Below are 20,873 nucleotides of genomic sequence, written 5' to 3' on the forward strand. Positions count from 1 at the left end.
GATTCCTCTCCCGGAGGACCCAGGGAGAGCATCCCAAGCCTCACATTTTAGTCACTGAAGATCCTGACACTGGTGATAGCTCCTGACCCAAACCAGGGTTGAGCCAACAACCTTGAAGCAAAAGATGTCTCCAGCTCATTATCAGTCCTCAGAGGCTCTCAGGGGCTCAGGGGCTAGAGCTCGCCTCTGAAAAGGAGACAAAGGGATTTCAGCCATTTAGTAGATGATCTGTACCCTGTTATGATGACAATGACAGCTTTATTCCTGTTGTAATCTGTAGAGCCCACGGGATCCAGCATGTTTCTGCCAACCCACTGCAATGCACACGCGGTTACTGGGCAGTCACTGGTGCTAATTCCCTCCACACGGGACAGTGATCTCAAAGCAGCAACTGAGGAATCAGCTTCTGGCCCCGATGCCTATGTCATTCATAGCTGAGTGACTGGGAGGCGAAACTGTAACAGCCCCGGGATTTACAACTGTACCAAGTTGACATAAACAAGATCAAAACTGGCCCTAGTAGCAGGATATTCCCCATCTGGGGAGTGGCGGACATGATCGCCGTATTTAAAAAAAGCAAAAAGAACAATTTGTCATGAAAAATGAAAGCGTTGTCTTGCTTGGGGGAAAAAAAGCAGATTCATTTTGCTTTCACAGATTTATTGAATATATTCTGTATATCCTTTTAGTTAGTAGGGCAGGTAGCTAGTGAGCACTCAGCTGCAGACTTAGTTTTGACTGACCATTATCATGCACAGCACAATCTCAGTTTCCTGATTAGACACTCCTAAAATTTAGAGGGAAGTTTCAAGCTCAAATATTCATAATTACAAGTCAGGCATTTGTTTTCCATGCATGTTGCCCATTTTTGCTTAGAGACCGCCATTACTGGCAAAATCTTCCCAGTAGATTTGTCCACTCAGCTATTCATAGATAGCAAAAGTATGAAGGGCACAACCCTTCCAAAAACTGATTCAGTTTTTGTTTAAATAAGTAGACATTTGTGGTAAAAAAAATAATAGTGACTTAATTTCCATGTCTCTCTGCATGGAAATTCAAGGGCCACCTAAGCCTTTAGTCAGGGCACAACAGGGCTCAGTGGAGAAGCAGCTTGCCAAAATTACCTATAAAGGGCTTTTCCAGGCCAAAGTACTACGGAGATGGGCGCAGAATGATAGAAGACAAGCAACACTCAACAGTTCAACCGACTCTTCAAACACAATGTGCTTAGTCCTTGAAGTGCTTTGAAAAGGAGGATAATCTCATTTAGCACTAATGCGCTGACTCCCACCCCTGATGAGCCCGTGAAACTCAGCCTCCGTCACCCACTTGTTACCATTTTCAAACGAGCACCTTTGTGCTATCTCCCACGCCGTCCCCTACCTTGGGAGAAGCTCCCCCCTCCAAAAAAAAAAAAAAAAAAACACCTAGAAAGCTATCCGTGCATTAAAGCTATCTCTTGCTTTAAGCCTCCTCTGTAAAACCCTGCTTGGTGCAATGCCTACAAAACAATCCTGACAACGGCAGATGTGCCACGACTTACTGCGGATCGCGATGACTAATGCCCTCGCGCTGTTTACATGTGCCCCCGCACCCGCCTGTATCCAAGCATCCTTGTATTTCAGCTGGAAATTCAGCTGGTTTTCGCCTATTTTGGGTCGGGGTGGCTTTGAGGCTGGTTCAGCACGGAGCAGGCTGCTGAAGTCGTGCTCCACAGCTAAGCCTCCCAGGTGATGCTGTGGTCCAAACACCGCATGATAAATATAAAATAACAGTGGATCAACAGCTACAGCTGGATACAGAAAGCAGGCAAGGTGGTCTTCCCCAGTTGTGGACAGACTCTGGTTTTTCCAAATATATGCCCTAACCCGCTAGGTCATCCTCATCTGCCTCCATCCCGCTCCTCCACCTCCTAGCAATGTGCCACACCTCTGCCACATTTCTCTCTTTTACACAGCAAGAAGCAGACACAGAAGGGATCTTGTTCGCGGAATTACAGGTAAGAGGGTGGGAAGAGACCTGACAAGCTCAGCTCACCCATTCGCCTGCCTCAAAGCCATCTAAACCATCCCCAGCCTGTTCAAGAAAACCTTCGCTAACAGAGGCTGGGCTCACGGTGCTCGACTGTCCCTGCAGCTGGAAGGTTTTCCCTTGTGCCTAAATTAAATCTCTCATACTGCAATTTGAGTCCAATCCCCAGCAGACACAGAAAGCAGATTACTCCTTTTCCACAGCTACCTTCTACCCATTTGAAGGCTTTTAGCCTCTTCCCCCTCAGTCTTTTCTCTTCCAGAAAAGAGTCAAACCATCTCACAGAGCTCACCTCCACTCACCACCAGCATGGAGGTCCCACACCAAACATCTCTGAGACATCATCCTCTCCCATGCACATACTCACACACTCCCATGCTCACGTACCATACCAGTCATCCTGCTTAAACACAGAGCAGAGCATCCCGGAGGGGTACCGCTCATCCGCTCTGTTCACATTTCTAGCCCTCAGTGGCTCAAATCTGCACACACCGAGTCTGAGAGCTGCTTTTTGAGCTCTTAGGAAAGGGGAAAGTGGGAACTGGGAAGACCCTGGTGTCCTGGCTTAAATCCACACCTCCTTTAACAGAGCAGTAAGCTGTGGCTGGGTAATAGGGCAGCTGTCACACTTGCTAAGCTGCCTTCATGGCAACAAGCCATTAAGCACTGCAGCTCAAAATAAGCACCAAACCCCTCAGGAACGCCTGGACATGCAGTATCCCAGACACGCACGGTGAGTCTTTAATTTCAGCTGAAGACAAGGGACTAACCTCAGCCCTGGTCTGCTCCTGGGGTCACTTGGTTAATGCCAGTGCTGCCCTTGCCTTTATACCGAAGGGTGAATTTGGCTCGGTATTACTCACGCTGAAGCACTGAATCCCACAACGGTTTCAAGCTCCCAGCCACTTGATCATGTTCCTCTCCCACGTCCCCTTCAGATGAAGAGATACAGGGTGATGCAGCATTCGCCTGCAGAAGAGTCAGTGCCAGGGCTGTGCGGAGCTCGCTGGCTCCGGCTCGCGGGGGAAGAGCTGCAGACCCACGCTGCTGCAATCCCACCGCCTGGAGTTTTGTCATGAGTTAAAGACCTGAGCGAATCCACAAGCGCCGAGCAGAAACTCAGCGGAGGAAAGCTGTCAGCTGCGAAGATCTAGCGAACTACCCGGTGGATCGACAGACAGCTGAATCCGCAGACAGCCGCGAAGGAGGTGGGATGCTGGATGACTGCTTATTATGCTGAGCCAAATCCTCCTATTATTACCTTGTGTGCTACCTGTCTTCTTTTAATATATTCAAGTGTTGTCTCTCCTAGAAGCACTGAACTGAAAGGGATTTCCTATCCCCCCCTCGTCTCTGATTATCCTACTTATATACGTTCAAACACCAATTGCTTATTTGCTGATGGGATCCCTTCTTAGACATCTGTGTACAGCATATAGCAATGGCAATCTCCATTCACATCTCCCACCAAAACAGCAAACGCAGGGCTCCTCTGCTCCCTGGCACCTGGAACACAGCACAAGTTCTATCAGTAATCCCCTCCCTCTAAAAACCCAACATAAATTGTCTGTACACTGACTCCAGGGCAGCTCCGAACTCAGATGAGATTTAGCCCAAATTCACTCTGCAATGTACACTGACAGACTTCAAGTCAGTGAGGAGAAAGCAAATATTTAAAAGTAGGTGACTTCCAGCAAGGCGACAACGTCGGATCACAAGTCAGCCCCTCTGCTAAGGGGTCACATTTCAAAAATAATGCAATTCTTTTTAAGAGGGAGCTAGACTGTGGGTTGGTCCATTTGGCCATCTAAGGGCATCATACATCCTCTCTACTTCCTAATTGTATTATGAAAGAGAGCGGGGGGCGGCAAATTGTCTGCCCAGGTGGTTTGTACCCTATCTTCTCCATGCTATCAATGCCTGCTGAAACTCAGGGGGACTGTACCAGGTGTAGTGAAAAGAGCATCCCTGCTGAGCAAAGGAAAGACAAGCTTTGCAAAGACTTGCAGAATCACAGCCTGCTGCTACGGGCTGCCACAGACCTTGGGGAAAGGTACCCCTGAGAAAACAGCTGTGGAGCAGGAGATGGGCAAACCCCAGAAATCCCCAGTAGCGCTTACACCATCCCCAATCTCAGCACAAAGCTCTCCTGAGACGAGCAGGACTCCAGCTGGAATGTCCCTGCATCACTCCTACTTTGGCCTCCCCACATCCAGGGACAGTCCAGCAGTACCGGCACAAATCCCCGAGAAATCTTAGGAAACATTTCCAGTTCAAGGGCTCCGCAGCAAGAGGCACAATCACCTCCTGAGAGACACTCTACGTGCAGCAGCATCCCGGAGAGGACAGGCTGATTGCGGGAAGAGGTGCCAACGGCACAAGAGCGGGAGGCTCGCAGAGGATTTGGACCTCAAAAGCCCAAATGTTTGCAGCTCAGCAATGTTCGCCTTGGCACCGCTCTTGCTAACCGAGCAAGCGGAGGTTCCTAATGCTCTGTCAGGGAAATGACAGCACTCGGTGCTTTCTGTAGCACCCTTCAGGCTTAGGGCACTGTGCAAATACGGATGCACGCAGCCTGGGATGTCACCTGCAAGGGTGCTGCAGCTGGAGAAACGGAAGAAGAACACAATGAAGTGATTAGCCCAAGGTCACAATTTAACTTGCAGGCACAGAAACAGCTCTGGCTGTAGCCTAGCCAATACACTCAGACACACCAGTCTAATAAACTCTTCCCTAGACCCCTGTACAATCTGGCAGTAGTTGGATGCCTTAAGACTTCGAGCTGGGTAAAACTGAGAACTGAGAACTTTCCTTCAGCAGGAAAGTCCAACTTTTGAATTAAAGAGTTAATAATGCAGGAGAAACAACATCATTATTAACGAAACCTGAAAACGTGAGAACTGGCTGTTCTCACGGTATGCAAAAGGTTTTGCTCTTATCCAGTCTCCAAATCTCATGTGATGAACGATGGTAGAATATAAATGATAAAGCATTCATCTCCAAATAAAGTGCTCCGGTCTTATCTAAGTGAAACACTGCTCTAATTTTTCCATCAAAATGTTGTCAGAACTGCTACACCCTTACAAAATATTTTAATTCATAAACATCAATATTTTTACAGGGGAAAGAAGCGTGCTGCTGGAAAAGCTGGATCTACTCCCTGTGCAAGCGAGAACCTACAGAGTTTTAGGGCCTCAAAGTAACCCACCTTGTGTCTGCACGCACTCCATGAAGTGCACAGACCTCCCATCCACAGGGCAATCTTTTCAGAGGGAAGATTCTGAAAATACAGCAAGATCACACCCGACCTGCATGTTGATTCCCTTCCCACAGCCTGCTTAGCCAAGACGCATACTGAAAGTCTACTCTCCATGCCTCGTTATTTCCCCAGGGTAAAAAGGATTTCTTCTCCTCTGCTGCACACACAACTTTGGGATGTTTTCAGGAAGAAAAAGTAAATGTTGTGAGTTGAGAGGGGAGCTCAGAAGCGGTTGTCCCTTTGGGTAAGAAGCACAACCACGTCTTAACATTCGTGCAAACTGGAGATAACAATGAATGTTCTTGAAAGATTCTGGGATATCACAGGGTCAGGGCTGCTCGCTGCGTACACTCACCTGCCTTGCCAGCATGTTTCCGAGTCAGGGCTGTAGTTTGGTCTGCTACAATATACCCCCACAAAAATATACAGGTGCTGTACAATCCTTCCAGCTAATGGTTTGCCTGTCAGTAAACACCACCGTGGAGATGAGATGTTCCAAAAATTCATCACGGACATAACAAACTCAGCATCCCTCGAAGTTCTTGCCACCAGCACCTTTCAACCTTCACTAGCACTAGAAATGAGAGCCAAGCTCAAAAGACTAATTCTGATCTGCCTTGTCTCTGCGGACGAGGCTAATAAGGAGAGGGGGAGAGAGCAGAGATGTATTTGTACAGTCTCACTAAGTTCCTAAGTGCTGGAAGAATCAAGATTTAAAGCTTGATTGACTTTATAATAGCTAATCATGAGCTGGTAGGCAGAAGAGACAACACAAGACAAACTCAAACTAGACAACGAAAGAGTGAAAGGTCCTCCTGCGCATCCTCAGGCTCCCACTCTCTTTCCTTCCCACCTCCAAAAATTGCCAAGACTGCCAAGAAATATTGAAAAAACACCACCACAAGACTCTTAATCAGCCTGTCCATAGTTTTCAAAGATATAGTTCGAACATGTGGCTCTGCAGTTTCCTTTTGCCCTTAGTCTCTGTTAGCACTGCTATTATGCAGGTGTAGCATCAGAGCACGTCAATACTATTACCCTACCAAGCTAGGCATGGTATAAATCCGAAACGAACAGACAGCCCCAAAGAGCTTGTCTATGTCCCTCAATTTAAGAGGTTTTACTCTTTCATGATGGTCCAACAGCAGTTGTGCCAAACCAGTGCAAGAGCCTGTCTCTGTCTAGCCGAAATAGCAGGGTCCAAGGGAAATCGGGCACAGAGAAAGTCAAATTTGAACTCCAGCTTTTGAGCTGGATCTGAACAGTGCCATCGTGGTTTAGGGATGTCTGTTTCCAAAACCTATTCAAAACACAGAGCATTCAGCCCCTAGCTTCATTGAAATCAAGGAAAACTTCCCCTTTTCTCCATCACATGAGCTACTCCCAGGTCCCAGCCCAGGGAAACTCTGTCCTTGGCGAGTCCGAATCGGCTGCCTGGGCAGCAACGCTCATCCCCCACAAGCCTTTCCTGGTCCTTTTTCACTGAAAATAAGCTGTGCCCATACCAGGGTTACAAATATTTCAAACTGCCAGGGCCAAAGGCTCCAGAAGGGAGATTTATAGCAATAAATAATATTAATGACACAGGCGGACAGAGCTTCTTGTCCTGAGAGCTCCAAAGGCACATGAAAAACTGCACTATAAATGTCACCACCGCAGACACCAACGATGACGAGATGCCACCTCTGGGGAAGGGAGGCAGCGTGGGCTTGCTCAGAATGACACTCGGTCAGGAAACCGAGGGTGGTACCACAAGGACCTGGATGAACAACACTCCACAGCATCAACAAATCCTGAGCTTTGCTTAATGGGGGGGATCCTGGAGGTAGCCAGGCCCCAGCTTCCCTCCCAGGATGGCCAAAGGACTCATCCTGATGCTCATGAGTTGACTCCAGGCTGGGAAAAAAATAAGTTGTGAACATGTAACCCAACCAGCAGCCAGCGGAGTTGGAAAGAGGACGACGGGAGCAATTTTAGGCCTAAACCCCGAAGGACCAGCTGAGAGGTTAGTTGCAGATATAATAAAACATGCCTGGAGGAAGGAAGCTGCATCCTCCTGCATCTAAGCCCACTCTCAGATGCGGAAATACTTGCGCGGATGATAAAGGGCTTACAGCAACCCTGTGTTATCCAGATAACACTCCAAACACCTAAAGCTGAGGGAGTAGCAGTATCTGGCCACATCAAATTAACCATTTTTTTTTTCCCTAGATGCTTAGTTAAATAATACCAAGCACTCTGTGAACGTATAGTCTCCATTAGAGAAAGTTCTGCTTTAGGCAAGCCAAAGACTCCTTTCTCTCTTCCCACACTGCCTGGTCCTCCACCCAATTCCAGAAGAAGGATCAGCAGAAGACCTTCACCACTGGCTCGGCTGCACACCTGGGCCGGCTGCATTTCAAGCTTTGCCTTAGAAGTGTTCCCGCAGCAGAAATCACAGTTTATTTTCTCCAACCACGCAACCTCCCCAAAACTCCGTCAGGGCTGCGTGGCCTGCTGTGACAGCACGGAGTCCTTCCCGTGCAGGACGAGACTCACCCCATCGGTCATCGTGATGGCCATCACAGCCTCTGGAGCCAGACGCTTGGGCTGCTCCAGCTTAGGCTGAAGGGTGAAGGCTTTGCTGCTTGCAGGACACAGCCCTTCGGGGTATGGAGCTGGGGGAGACAGGGCCTGGCTGGCTCACTTGAGCTCAGCCTGCCCGCTTTGAGAAGGCTGGGTGCCGCTCCTGGCGAGCGCTAGCCCAGCAGGCTACCCCTCTGTCCGCTCGACTTCACGCGGACCCCAGCCTGCCCAGCGGGAAGACAAGGCAACAACAACCCCTGGAAGAAGATGGGTGCAGGGACGCCAGCATCAATGCAACCAGCTCCTCCCAGGCCCCTTCCCAAGCGGGAAGCCAGCCCTGGTCCTACCTTGGAGCATCCTTCGACCAGCGCATCTCTACCGAGATCAGAAGCTTGGTGCCTCTCTCAAGAGGACCCCGAAAGCTGCTCTACGTGACACCCCAGAGCCCATTTCACAATGTTGTAGTGGCTGGGCCTCCACGGGGCCCGGGCAAACACAACCAATGCTGTGTCTTTAAAACCACTTCAGTGCAGATGTTGTTTCCATGGTAACTAGTGGACCAAATACATTAGTGTTTCTAATAATAAACCAAACCTTCATCTTGGAAAATGTGATTCCCCCCCCCCCCTCCCCTCCCCACCATCACCCTTCCTTTCTTCCTTTCCCCTCCCCTTTTGCTGAATTAAGCCAGCATTTAACAAGCAAGGCATAATTAGTAAATAATTGCAAGGGCCCAGTAACTCCCAGCGCCCAGGCAGATGGAGAAGAGCTAGGTGGAAGGGAAGCGGGGGAGGCTTTGCTCTATGAACATGGGAACTGTCCAAAAAGGGATGAACTACTTAAAATAAATAAATAAATACATTTAAAAGCACAAGGTGGAAGAGAGGAGCCTGCGAATGCCCCTTTTGACCACCCTGGTGTCGCCTTCGGTGCCCTGGCACCCGCTCCTCTGTCTGACTCAGGGTGCAGCCTCCCGGTGATAATTTCTAGGAATCTCGCACTTTTTTTTTTTTTTTTTTTTTTTTTACTAAAGGCTCCGTCCGAGATACAGCACCGGCTTCGTGTCACCGACAGCAACCGAAACTTTGCAACTCCGCCTCTCCACGGTCCCCTATTCCAGAGTGGGGATCCCCCCACCCACCCCCTCAAAAAAAAAAAAAAAAAAAAAAAAAAATCTGGGATAGCAGAAAGGACCCTGAGGTAGAGAGGGAGGACACGAGTGAGCTGCGGAGCCACGGAGGGAAGTGGGGCGGTGCAGGGAGATTCCACACACACACACACACACACCCCCCAAAAAAAAAAAAAAAAAAAAGAAGACACGTGTGATGATTTCGTGCGTGGGGAGCCCACGGGAGTGAAGACGCCCGGCGGGGGTTGGTGGCCCCCCGCGTTTAGCGGCTTTCCTATTCAAAAGCACAGCGCAGGGATGGAGGGATGGGGGGGTGTGTGGTTGGGGGGGGGGGGGGGGTTGCGAAGCAGCGCGGCACCCGGTGTGTGTGTTTTGGGTGCGCGTCCCCCCAAACCCCCGACCAGGGTCGGGGTGGGGGGGGAAGGGGAGAGGAAGGGCGGCGTTGGAAGGTGGGGGGGAAGGTGATGCAAAACCTCACCGTGTGTCGCTACGATCCCGGCGACACCGGACTGCAGCAGGGCTGGGGGGGGGGGGGGGAACGGGACGGAGGGACGGATTGACGGACTGTCCCCACCCCCCCCCCCCCCACACACACACACACACCCCACAAAGCCGCACGCTGAGGATGCTCCGCTGCATCCCCGTGGCGTCCCCTTTCCCCCCTGTTTCTGTATTATCCCCCCCCCAACCCTTCTTCCCCCCCCCCCGCGCCTTTCTCCCCCTCCGCTCCTCCCTCCGCGGCCCTGCCGGCGGGACTCACCGTGTCGGGGCTGAGCTGGGCTAAGATGGCGAAGGCGGAGAGCCGGTCACACAGGCACTTGGTCCGGGAGGCGTCGAGCGGGACCGTTCGGCAGCCGCGCCAGGACCAGGCGCCGGGCGGAGAGGCGGAGGCGGAGGCTTTGCTGGAGGGAGGGAACGGGGCGGTGGAGCGGGGAAGAGAGGGAGAGCGGCCGTTCAGAGGGCGGGCGGGGAGCGGGCACCTCGTCCCCCCCCCATCACACCCCACACACACACACACACCCCCCATCACACCCCCCCCCCCATCCCACTCACGGACCTGCATCTTCTAGACTTACTCTCGGTGCTGGTGCGTCCCCAGGTCACCCGCCCCGCGCGGACACCCCTCTCCCCCCTCTATTTAAACATCCCCCTGCACCCTCCCGGCTGCCCTATGCACCCCCCCAAACCCCACAGCCCACATACCCCACGTACGCACCCATAACTGTACAGCCTTATCCCACACACCCGCTACGTGGCTGCGTAAACCTATAACCCTGTGAAATACACCCCATATATAACCCTATAGCCCCGTCCCACATACCTCATATACACCTACACCCCATATATAACCCTATAGCCCCGTCCCACATACCTCATATACACCTACACCCCATATATAACCCTATAGCCCCGTCCCACATACCTCATATACACCTACACCCCATATATAACCCTATAGCCCCGTCCCACATACCTCATATACACCTACACCCCATATATAACCCTATAGCCCCGTCCCACATACCTCATATACACCTACACCCCATATATAACCCTATAGCCCCGTCCCACATACCTCATATACACCTACACCCCATATATAACCCTATAGCCCCGTCCCACATACCTCATATACACCTACACCCCATATATAACCCTATAGCCCCGTCCCACATATCTCATATACACCTACACCCCATATATAACCCTATAGCCCCGTCCCACATACCTCATATACACCTACACCCCATATATAACCCTATAGCCCCGTCCCACATACCTCATATACACCTACACCCCATATATAACCCTATAGCCCCGTCCCACATACCTCATATACACCTACACCCCATATATAACCCTATAGCCCCGTCCCACATATCTCATATACACCTACACCCCATATATAACCCTATAGCCCCGTCCCACATATCTCATATACACCTACACCCCATATATAACCCTATAGCCCCGTCCCACATACCTCATATACACCTACACCCCATATATAACCCTATAGCCCCGTCCCACATACCTCATATACACCTACACCCCATATATAACCCTATAGCCACGTCCCACATACCTCATATACACCTACACCCCATATATAACCCTATAGCCCTGTCCCACATATCTCATATACACCTCCTTAACCCTACAGCCCTGCCTCACTTATCCCATATATCGGGGAGTGTAGTGATAGGGTGAGGGGCAATGTATTTAAACTGAAAGAGGGCAGATTTGGATGCCATATATGAAAGAAATTCTTCCGTGGGGAGGTGGTGAGGCACTGGAACAAGTTGTCCAGAGCAGCTGTGGCTGCCCCCTCCCTGGAAGGGTTCAAGGCCAGGTTGGACGGGGCTGGGAGCACCCTGGGCTGGGGGAAGGGGTCCCTGCCCGGGGCAGGGGGTTAGAATTAGATGATCTTTAAGGTCCCTTCCAACCCAAACCAGTTTATGATTCTATATGGATGCATAACCTCCTGGCCTTGTCCCACACACCCACTATGTGGGTGCATAACCCTATAGCCCTGTGAGACACACCCCATATATGAATAAATAATCCTATAGCTCTGTCCTAGGCAACCCCCAATATACCCCTCTATCCCTATAGCCGTATCACACACATCCCATTATGGACGCATAACCCTATAGACCTGTCCCACAGACCTGATATACACCTTACTCCCCCCATAGCCCCATCCCTCACCCCATACACCCCCCTGCACCCCATCCCGCTCTCCATATAGACGTGTCCCCCCCATCTCACACCCCCTCCCCCCCTCCAAAGACCTCCCCCAGCCACATGAGCCCCACAGGGGAGTGCACCCCTCCCCTCCCCCACACCAATTGCCCCAATACGGGGCTCCACACCTTCTCCACCCCCTCACAACACCCCACACCACCCTCCCAATTACTCCACAGCCACCAGCCCTTCCTCCTGCCTACTCTTCCTCAGTTGTCCTCCCCCCTCCAAGCTCTCTGGGGCCAGGGTCTCCAGAGGCCACGACAGGACCCCCCCCTCGGACCTCCCCTGCACCCCCAGAGCTTTGGGCATGGCAGGGATGACCCTGCCTCATGGCCAGAGGGACCTCAAGAGATGGAAAGGACAGAGCCCCTGCCTTCTCACGGCATCCCTTCAGGCTGGGGAAGAGCAACAGGGTGGGGAAGGGGTCACAGGTGGGAAAGACTCCGCATGAAGTTGGCCTTCATCCCGCAGGTGGGATGGTTTCTCCAGGAAAAATTATTGCAGCCCCATCTCCACGCGAGCACTAAAGGCTAAGCCAGGGGAACGGCGAACCTCCCGCTCTGCCTCGTGTGCCACGGGGCCGGTCATCATCCGAAAAGTACAGTCATTTTTCAACCATTGCTTCTGTGTGTTGTCCAGACCACTCTCCCAAAACATGGTCACGTATGGGGGTGCAAAGGTGACGAGTAAGAGCAGAAATGCAACGGGTGGGGAGAAGGTCAGGATCCACGCAGATACCATGGGCTTCACTGGAGCCTGGGACAGGATGGGGAGGCAGAGCGAAAGGGCTTCCTTCACTGGAGGAACACGGGTCAAGATGTCCCCTCTCCACATTTGAGCATCCTCAGAGGAGGGGACCTAGTCAAGAATGCCAACAGCAAGCTGAAGGCAGCTCCAGATGGAGCCAAGCTGCTCAGCAGACCTTAGGTGTGCCGCAGATGGCTTGGACTTCTCCATACTGCTAACTCCAGCAGAGTTGGAGAGAAGTTTTCTGCAGGTCTCCACCACACACACACACACACACACACGCTGTCCCGTTCGTCACGCAACGAGCCAGAGCGCCCGTCCACCTCCCCAACCACTGTGCAGGAAAGCAGAGAGAACGGGCTGGCTTCCAACAGGCTGACAGAGCATCAGCACACGCTGTTGATTCTGTTGCGATTATCTACTTGGATCCAGCTTCACACGTGACACTGAGCCTTCCTGAATTATCTCCGTTTTGGATTAAAGCACTTTTCATAATTAAAAAAAAAAAAAAAAAAAAAGCGCTAAATTAATTTTCCTGTAGAAGTCAGCAACGAGCAGAACAGTTTTTTTTTTTTTTCTGGCACCCATCCAGCACTTTCTAAATGTCTGGACTCTACTGCATGTCCACCCAGCTGATGGGGCACAAATCTGTCTTCCCTGGATAGTCAGGTTTTGAAATGCTCTTCACTGAGCTAAGTCACATCGTCTCTGCGGAGACTCTCGGATCCAGGTATTGTTCTCTGGTCTCTTCCATGCACCTTCTGCCACTCACCAACACCCCTCTCGGAAGGGACTGAGAAATCCAGGGCTAATCTCAGAGGGAATATGAATTCTGTATTCTCCCCGATATGTACCGCCTGTATTTCCAAGAACTGCATTAGCCAGTCGCTCTGCTTATTCACCGGTGCCAAGACAAATCTCTTATTTTTGCTGTGTACAAATAACGACAAATGCTCAGACTCTACCAACCAGTTATGTATTCTCACAGAAAGTATTAATTTAGCTTGACAAGATCTATTTTCCACGAGCTGATTGCTATTAATTTCTCTATTTTAATGAGTATGCTATTATTCAATTATAATCATAATATTACCCACAATCCCCTAATTTTTGGATCCCTTATCAGATGGTGTGTTATTGTGCCTAAGACAGATGTGAGGCGGGTGACTCTGGAGCGAAGCTGTTGTGCTTACAGACGCATGCCTCTCTCTCCAGATTTTGGGAACACTTCCACCCTTCTATTACGAAAAAGCAATGATCCCCTATCAGCCTTGGCCTGCTCTTTTAAAACTCTTGCATGCAAAATTACTCCATCTTGTTTCTCTTAAAAACATCTTACTTTATTAGATCATGTATAGCATGTTTTCTAGCTGCTGGTGTAATGAAAAGTATTTAATTAGCCTGGGATGTGGATGAAGTAACCAGGCTCTCTTCCAATTACAGAATACAGGCGTTCATTGAAATTTCTGCATTATTATAAATAAATCTGTCATTTCTAGCTAGTAACAAACCAATGCCATTAAGGTTTATTTTGGTTTTAGTACACTCTAAACTTTCCCTTTTATTCGTTTTAACCATCTTGAACAATAAAATTCTTATATCTTTTTTTCTCTTATCTTTTTCAAGCTTTTAATTTGTATTGCTTGCTATCAATTTATCCTTTGTCCGTATCTCTCCAACAGCTTTTACTTTCCTTCTGAAATAGACTGTTGTTTTTTTTTTTTTTTTTTTTTTTTTCTAGATATTGGTTTATTTGTCTTTGTTTCTTGGGGGTTTTTTTGGTTGTTTTTTGGGGTTTTTTTTTAGTGCTCTAGTTACGTTTTTCATTTATGGGTTTGCAGATATCTAAAAAAGTGCTCTTAAAAGGGCTCCTAATTATCCTTAACTTTTTTGTTTGTTTGTTTGTTTAAGCAGGCTTTCACAACAAATAGACACGCTTAAAGCTATCATTCTTAAAGCATCAAATATGTCTACATTGACACACACGTACACCCCCTGCCCTCAAGTAATTTGAACTCTCTTGAAATGTGTGAACACAGCTGCCTTCACATCACTTTCAATCCCGCAGCCCAGCTTTACTCATTTACCAGCTTTCAGAGTAGGCTAGGACAGATCTGGGCCATGTATCAACAGCAGTAACCTCATCCAAAAGAAAAAAATTAAAAAAAAAAAAAGAAAAGAAAAGCAAGAAAAAGAAATCAGGAAGCCTACCAAAACTGGAAACCCCAGGGAAGGTATCAGAAAACGAGTAACACTCCTTAGATGCTGCTCCTGGTCTCACCCTCTCATGACAGAAAAGCTGGCAGTGAATGCAATATCAATAAAGTTTATCCAGGGCCAAAGCAGCACTTGGCATGGTCTGATATCCATTTCTAGATGCACATACTGAAAGAGCACATAGTGATATCTAGGCAAAACAAAAAATAATTACAACAACTGCCTTTTGCTCTTATAAGATCTGGTTTGATGCCTGCTTATTTATCCCATTGGATACAAAAAGATCAACTGGATCAAAGCCACCCAGTTTTTACTTTAAAAGCTGCTGTAAATCCCATAAAGGATGGGTGCTGTGGGACATGCTGAGTCAGAAACTCGATGTAAATCACCTCATAATAAGTCCAACTATGCCACTTAATAGAAAATTTAAATCTGGCCCTTGTTACTACCAGTGATTAGTAATTATTAGCAGTCATTAAACTACTGAGAATATTCAAATGCTGGCTGCTCCAAAGAGCGTGCCCATTCCTCTGGGTTGAAGGTCCTCAGAAGAATAACTCTTTTCTCATCCTTTCCTTCCTCTTTGCAGATATGCTTAATTTCCTAGTCTCGTAGCCCTCCAATCCTTTTGATACGAACATCTCTGCACCCTTTTGGGATGTGGCTTGGAGCCGGGTTGGGGGAATGTGTTTGCAGGTGGGAGGACATGCCAGAAGAGTCACCAGCCTCTTTTCACCGTCCACGTGCTACCATGTGGCAAGAGGCAGGCTAAGCTCAGTCTTCAGAGAGCTGAGCTCAAGTTTTCTTGGGCACTGCACCATCCCAAGAGCTAATTGATGCATCATCTAGAGGTTTGCTCTTCGCTTCACTCACGGTGCTCAGGAGAGGTGCCAGCATTGCCTTATTCCCAGCGTGGACATGATGTTATGAACCTTCATTCAAGCCTAGATTCTGGATTCAACCTGTGTTTCTTTATTTTCTAATTAATTTCCAGTTCACGTGGCCGCTGAGAAACTCCTGAAAATGCGTGATTCGGTTGCAGCTGGAAGGGTTCAAAATCACAGCTGTATCAATATGAAATCTTGTGAATAATGCCAGTCTTGTGACTTTGGGTGGTTCCACTCATGGCTGCTGAACGCTTGAGCCTGTCCAGCAACATCTGCTGCAGATGACATATTCAATACCCCCCAAGAGAGATCTAATGGGGTCTCTCTGTGCTCCAGTGAATCACATCTAAGGGAGTTTCAGTCTTGTTGGATGAAGACAGTGTTCTGCCCAGACAAAGGTTCAGCCAGCAAGTATTACCAAAAACCTCATAGTTCAGGGCAGACTTCAAATCCTAAATGCTTTGACTGCTGAATTTTGTAATATATTGTTTCACTGTGATCCCTTCAAGTTACAAAAAAGGGATTTTACAAAAAGGGGATATTACATATTTGCGTGCGAAATACTTTCATCATGGACCTGATTAAAAGCTGCAGAATAAAGTGGGTTTTTAATGAACAGGTCCTTAAACAGAGGTATATGTGTGTGTTTGTGTGTGCATGCCTGTGTGTATAGGTTTCATCTGTAGATCAGTACTGAGCCTCTATCTTCTCAGCAAAACCTTTGATTCTGCAGAAAAGCACACTGGGGTTGTAACGGAAAACCCATGCTCACAGCTCAGTGGCAAAGAAAAAGAGTAGAATTTGAGTTATTCACAAATATTGAATCCAGGTACACTAATAAGGAAGCAGAATTATTTCCAGGCGGTCTCAAGAGGGGAGGGAAGAAAGAGGAACTGTACTAAAGGGAAAACGTGGGCAGAATATTAGAGAACAGTGTAGTCAGACTGATTACAAGCCAGTCAAAGAGGAATTTTAGAAATCCCCAAACCAGACTGGCGTACAAAACATTGTACTGGAAGGGTTAGCAGGAAACCTGACAAGTCGGTTCTGTCTCTAGTGTCTATGGTCAGATTCATCTCCAGTGTAATTCCAACGATGTTCCACAAGAAAATGTTTCACCATATGTTACAACACGACTATGAACATTATCTGAGCACTTGATGGGAAAAAGCAATTAAGCACTGTCTTGTAGATTTAAATAGGAGCTAAGCACATGCTTAAGGACTTTCTTAAATAGAAATGCTCTTCTGAATATGAATTTGCACAAGCGGGGAGCTGTTGTTGTGGGAAGAGGCATGGATCAGAAAGATTTAAAAATGGGGTATATATTTGAGGCTTAAGTAATACAAACAATCTCTAGAGGTTTCTTCCAACCTCAGTGATTCTGTGGTACTCTGATCCTTCTTGCTTTCCATGGGCCATTCCCCCCTCGCTAACCAGGCAGGTCATGTAAGTGCTTGGCATGGGCCCAGCTGGCAGATTGATTATTAATTTGGAGAACGAACCAGAGATGAAGTCAAAGTTAATCCTTTTTGTGGGATTCCCAAAAGCAATTTTCATTTCCAGCCAAAGGCTGCCCCAGAGCGCCTTTCAAACACTTTGGCTCTGCACAATAGCTCGGGACAAAAAATGTACAATCATTTTTCTACAGCAAGTGTGTCAGAGTCACCATTTCTGCAGGACCTCCGGGTTGGATTAAAAAATGGATTGTTCCAAGGAAAAAGGGACATGAAAAGGTTTGCACTTTTGAAAAAAAAAAAAAAAAAAAAAAAGACTGGTTAAAGAAAAAAAAATCTTTGATTGCCTGATAAAATAGTCACCAAGGATCTCATGCCAGGTAGGTAGACACTGAAATAAATTTAAACACTAAGCTATATGTGGGCTAAAATCAATTTTTAAAATTGTTTCACAAGGGTCATCTTATTATCCAAGAGATAATTTTGCCTTTCTGTGACCAATCCACTGATTGAAAGCCAGGCTGAGCTCTCAGTTATGCTACTGAAAATCCTGCAAGACATCTCACACATCCAGCAAGTCAGTCTAAGCTTACTGGAGCAAAACCTACCCTCCTAGAAAAATCATGCACTTCTGCGTCTCTGAAAGGGAAGGGTAGCACCAGCTTGGTGACATCCGTGTAACCCAATCTGAAAAACGAAGCTCCAATGTAAAAAAAAAAAAAAAAAACCTGATTGTCCAGCACTTTTCCTACGCTCATTTTCAAAGAAATAAGTGTTATTGACCTCACTTATCTGATAAGGAAACTGAAGCACACAAAGGCGATGCGAATGGATACAGACATGGAAGAGGGCACTGATAGAGCTCTGGTATTTGGAGTAAGCAGTCATTTCTGAAGCTACCAAGCAACATTGCCTCCCACATCCTTTGGATGGGTTCCCTGGTTTCTTCACAGAAAGAAAAAAAAAAACAAACAAAACAAAAAAACCAAATCACCAGGTCTCTGGAGCCCCTCTAAAACTTTTTGCTCAACTGCTGAGATCTCTGTTTCCTGATGAGTTTTGTTTGACACTGATGCCCTTTTTCTCACCTCTACCCCGACAGCACAGACCTGGCACTGAACAAAACAATTTTCTGCTGGTAGGAAAGAATCAATAATCAGATTAGCAACTATTATTAAATTAGCTCTTTAGAAAAAACAATGAAAATGGAAAAAGTAGAAGAAAAAAAAAAAAAAAGCCTACTATTGATCCAGTTGCTTGGTGCAAGGAAAGTGAAACCTGAGCAGGAATATTAATTATATTTTCTTCTGAAAGGCCCCTACTTCCAGGTGTTTTTGGCTGATTTACTTCAGAACTGACACAAGCAGAATCAAGACAATGGTGATTTAAAAAAAGATTCATGACTATGGGAAATGAGAGATTTTCGGGATTTTCTCCAGGTCCTTTTCTTTTTGTGGGGGGGGGGAGGGAGGGTGAGGAAGAAAAAGTTATAAGGAGGTTAAAAGCAAGGCCTTTTTCCCAGCTGTGAATTCATAATCACTGCTAACTGAATTGGAGCATTTTGCAGGGGACAAGGTTACTTACTATCTGCAAATTAGCCTCAGAAAAAAAAAAATGAAACAGCCCATATGCAGCATCCAGTCTGAAGCCTTAATTAACATAAACAATGTTAAAACGCACAAAGAAATACATATTACCATTGAAATAAAGCATATGGCTGGCTAAATACCCGTAAGATTATCTGGAGATAATCTTTTCAGACACCATAAATACAGCTGACGCTGAGCTGTAATGACTCTCATCAGAAGGCCACACCATCCCACCGGAGAGGTAGCTCAGCACTTCCCAACATCGTCAGCCTCCTGGGCTTTGGACTCTGCCGTTTAAAATCCAGAGCACATGGTTGATCATTAATGAGCGCTCTCCCCCTTTCCATTCTGGCTCCACAGCTTCAGAAGGCGGCCTGAAATGCGGGAGTCGTCTCTTGCCGATGAAACTTGCACCATGCCTTGGTCTCTGAAGACCTGCCTCAGCGCACGAGGAAGGGTGAGATGGGAGAGGAGAACTTGGCCACTGGGTCCATACCCTGCGATGGCGATTTTCTTGTACTTCCCTGCGAAATCTCCTTTCCAAAGGCAGTCTCAGGACAGATGTTTCATTGGGATAGACCCCCAGAAGGACCTCTCTGCCTTGTGCGTCCTACCCGGTAAGCCACTGATCGATCCTCAACGTGTGCCACAAATGTCAAAGTTTTGATACAGAAGATCTGATACCACGGACTACATAGAGAAGAAATGGAGAAACCAAACCAAAGACACTGCTAGAGTCCTTGGTCTTTAAAACAGAAACAAATGTGAAAATCCCTGTGAGGTGTCACAATATTCATGTTGCATGCTTCAACAGCTCCCGCTCATCAAATCTGGGGAAATATTCCTTCCTGACCCCATTTTTAGTGCTTGCTTAGTAATTACAGATTGGATCTCTTCTACAGTATCACAGATCAATTTACACACATGACCAGGAATTTGGCTTGAAATATCATGAGGGTTTCTTTTTTTACCTTTTGTTTAACATATTTGAAGTCTTTTTGTCTTGTAGATTTTTTTCTTTTAAAAGGATGATATTTTCAAGCTGCTCTACAGAACCTTGTGAAATAGAAACAGAAAACCCTACAGCTCCCTATAGTGCCATGACTTTATGGCTTTAAGAAAAAAGAAAAATAATTCTCTGATTTAGCTACACTGCAAACACTGGTATCATCAGGTCAGCTCACCTGTCAGTGACTGCAGAAGATGACCTTGGACTACTTTCCACAATAGATCAGTTTTCTCTCTGTCCAAGACTTCAGCCTTAGCTCTTAAACTCGCTATCCAGAGCTAAAAGCATTTCTAGGATCCTCCTGATGTAAGAAGTCCAGGCCATGCCTCCTAATCTTATTTTTGGGCAAAGCTGCCCCATTGGAGCTTTCCTGCTACACCAGATTATCAGAGCAATAAATAGTTCAGTAGGTATCGGGATCATTTGGGGAAAAAGGTAAAAACAGGAGCTACTGTGAAAGTATTGTAAACAGGGCTTGGGACTCTCTGAAGTTGACTTTTCCGAGTGGAGGGAAGGGTACCACCGGGACAAGAGGGGAATGGAAAGATGAGCAGTAAGATGACTGGTCTCATTATCATATAGGGCTCCTTTCCAACAAAGGACAAGGTGAAAACAGTGAGTGATATATCTGTCTCCCTCCCACCCCTACATGACATTCACAGCTGCTTATCCAGCCTTTGCAGGACTGTTCTCTCCAGGAGCAGCTTGTCCTTGACTAGACAACTTGCATCGAAATATTTCGGCAGGTCTTGAAAAGCACTAGTTGTACCACCGTGCACGACCCTCCTGAAATCTCCTGCTTTAGCAAATGTGTAGCAAGAGTGTATGTTCCTCCAGGTGGACGTGAAAATGTTCAGCTCATGCTCTCAGCTTCCATATCAGCTTTCCTGCTGTAGCTTCTCAATTACCATGAGATGCCTGACGCATTATAGACTTGTGACTGGCTATGTAGTTGGTCCCTCTCATGCTAGGAAGACTCAAACTGGACCATGGGCCAAAAGATGGGACTCTGCTTTTCTGTTTAGAAAAGGGTGCAGCTCCATGTCAGGCGTTAACCCACAGGTGGTCCAGGCAATCCTCTTTCTCTGCCTTGTACAACAGCCAGTCATCCTATGACCATTTCTGAGAAACTGGGAAAGATTCCTGGTTACACAGAGAACAATACTCAGTGCACCAAAGTGATAAGCAACAGCCTTGTCATATGTACTGAAAACATTTCAGGGAAAATCCTC

The 20,873-nt window shown here is 47.5% G+C and overlaps 1 protein-coding gene across 9 annotated transcripts in view; it reads right to left on the bottom strand.

Annotated features, from left to right (window-relative positions):
- ADGRB1 (adhesion G protein-coupled receptor B1) overlaps positions 1-20,873 on the bottom strand; it is a 280,012-nt gene that overhangs the window by 77,411 nt on the left and 181,728 nt on the right. For all 9 annotated transcript variants that reach the window (XM_042785910.1, XM_042785909.1, XM_042785908.1 and 6 more), the window contains one exon: positions 9,745-9,886. In XM_042785910.1, coding sequence (XP_042641844.1) covers positions 9,745-9,886 — 142 coding nt within the window. The remainder of the gene's footprint in view (positions 1-9,744; positions 9,887-20,873) is intronic.

Source organism: Tyto alba, unplaced genomic scaffold (genome assembly GCF_018691265.1).
Source record: "Tyto alba isolate M040663 unplaced genomic scaffold, T.alba_DEE_v4.0 Super-Scaffold_9, whole genome shotgun sequence".
NCBI classification, from domain to species: domain Eukaryota; kingdom Metazoa; phylum Chordata; class Aves; order Strigiformes; family Tytonidae; genus Tyto; species Tyto alba.